We start from the raw sequence: 2,452 nt of genomic DNA, 5'->3' as shown, positions 1-2,452 counted from the left end.
CAGAGCAACAACACAATCTTTTCAAGAAGGTTGAAAATAGAGACTGCTCTCTGCATTATCATCCGCCATGGTTGCTTTTCTTCCTGCTTCCGCGTAGAAAGACGCAGAATATGGACCTTTGTGGAGTATTGATGGTGTTCAGGTCTGATGAATGCGACCCAAGTCACATTCAACTGGAATTTGTATCGGATCGAGGACCACAGAGCCAAGTGGCCTGGGTCGCATTAGAACTAATCAGATCTGTGTTGTTCAGAGAGTCATGAAAAGTTCTCAGAAAAATCGGATTTGGGTCACTTCAGGCTGCTGTGTGAACATAGCCTTTGAAGACATGATGATCTGTTGGTGGTTTGGTGATCATCTGTTAATATTTCTAATCTTGAAAGGTAACAGAATGCAGTCTCAGTGTTAATGTGGCGCAATGATCAGCAGGATTTAATCATGACGGCACTGACCTCCAAGCAATGGAAGCAAAGACCTGTTCTGAGGACTCTGGGGTGTTTAGAAAAAAAAACAAAAAAAACAACTGGCCTCCATAGAACCAGAGGAGTACAGTGGCTGGAATTTCATGCTGTGGTGTTAAACAGGTGTCCTCTGTATACTGTCCTCTCACCCCAGCGGCTCGGTCCTGCAGGATTCCTGCAGCGTCACGGTGGCTCAGGCCCAGCTGCAGCCACACGGAATGAGTGTGCGTCAGTCTGTCCAGGAAACTGAGCCCCCGGTGGAGCGAGTCGTAGCCAGAGTCCCGGGCTTTGGGTGGTCCGCCTCCCATCGCCGGACAGGGTGAGGCTTGAAGAAACAGACGTCCCACCTCTTCACTCAGCCTGGAAAACAGTCAGAGAAGAAGAAACCAGGCTAATTAGGACTACTATCAGAACAGTTTGTTGGGCTGAAAATACCGAATCTCCTGATGGCAGCTGGAGCAACAGCATGACTGTTTTCAGAGGTCCTAAACCCTGGCTGCAGAGCAGAATCATTTCACTCATCTAGATTTCTACATCTAGATCAGTCATTTTTTCTTAAAATAAGTGAATTTGTACTTGAAATGAGGAGGTAAAAGTGACATTTTGCCAATGGAACAAGTCAATTTACATTTAAAATAAGACAAAACAACTGCATTGTCTTATTTCAAGCGGATATTATCTAATTTAAGAGCTTCCATTTTCAGGAAGCTGCTAGTTCCTTGTTCCTTTTGGCTCAGCGTAGCTTTGTGATCCTCTGTTGCGGTTTTTCTTTCCTGAAATGTAATTCCACAATGGTAGATCTATCCAGGTGGTGTAGAATCTATAGCAAGTGGTTCTACCAGGGTTTATAACTAGTAACTCTAATTTAATGTTTTATCGGAGAAATCATTTCTTCCGCCTCGAGCTTCTTTTCCGAAAAATACAGCTTTACGATCAACCAGAAGCAGTTCCATGCAAATATATTGCGATATATCTGACAAAATTGTTTTTATAAACTATTAAATACCACGATAATCACATTTAATGAAGTTTAATGCCAATAAGGCCTTAATTTAATAAATAATAAGTTAATGACTTTTGATTAATAATAATCAGGTGGTTCCCCTGAGTTACAGGTTCTACAAAATTACTCTTAAAATGACAGAAATATGCTGATATTAGAAAATTTTATTTGTATTTTCTAATAATTAATTTGAAATGCATGTACTTTTGAATACTTAAGTATTTTCAAAAGTGAGTACTTCACTCCTTTAACTTCAGTAGATGTTTGACTGAGTAACTTTTAATTGTAGTTGAATAAGATTTGACTGAGTGTCCAAGACTTTTACTTCAGTAATACTGTTGAGTACTTCGTCCACTGGTTAAACCTAACTCCTCATGGTCCCCACAAGTACCTATAAGTCAACAAAATCTCTATCTTTAGCAGATCTCTGGAAAATTGTCCCCACTAGGTACCAATAGCCATAAAGACACACACCTAAGAAAGTCTTAGACAACTTTGAGGGGGCGTGGTCAGTGACAGGGCTCCCATCAAGCACGTCAGATAACAATGGCTGACTCCTGCAGAGGTTAGATCATCTCTCTCAGCACCTCCTGCTGTACCTCAGTCTAACCCTAAACACCTGAGAAGAGCGCCCTCGGCTGGTAGCTATAGAACCTGCACTTTGTGAGCAGAGTATTAGGGTATGGTGGGTGAAACAGGATATAGAACAGGAAGTGAGCTCACCTTACATGTGGGTCCGTTTCCAGACCTTCTGCCGGCTCACTCTTCCTCCTCATCTCCTGCTTCAGCGTGCCGATCTCCCAGGCAATCGAGTCGATCAGCTGGAGAAACATCAGCACTCAGTGATGTAGGTGCATTCTATCCCAACTTTTCTATCATTACACACTAGAGATGGGATCAGAACATTTATTGCTATCATTAGAAACCTGTCTGTGAGCTGGACAGAACCAGAACCTATAGATTCACACACATCTAATAAACCAGAGTT

The 2,452-nt window shown here is 42.1% G+C and overlaps 1 protein-coding gene across 1 annotated transcript in view; it reads right to left on the bottom strand.

The window, feature by feature from the left end:
* LOC107098980 (ras and Rab interactor 2-like) overlaps positions 1-2,452 on the bottom strand; it is a 30,645-nt gene that overhangs the window by 24,101 nt on the left and 4,092 nt on the right. The window contains exons 2-3 of the mRNA XM_015396898.1: positions 2,188-2,285; positions 611-821 (exon numbers count right to left, since the gene is read on the bottom strand). Of these exons, the coding sequence (XP_015252384.1) occupies positions 611-821; positions 2,188-2,285 (309 nt within the window). The remainder of the gene's footprint in view (positions 1-610; positions 822-2,187; positions 2,286-2,452) is intronic.

This window comes from Cyprinodon variegatus, unplaced genomic scaffold (assembly GCF_000732505.1).
Source record: "Cyprinodon variegatus isolate N-32 unplaced genomic scaffold, C_variegatus-1.0 Scaffold27, whole genome shotgun sequence".
Lineage (NCBI taxonomy): Eukaryota > Metazoa > Chordata > Actinopteri > Cyprinodontiformes > Cyprinodontidae > Cyprinodon > Cyprinodon variegatus.
The sequence above is the reverse complement of the archived record's forward strand: the minus strand, read 5'-3'. Positions and strand labels throughout refer to the sequence as shown.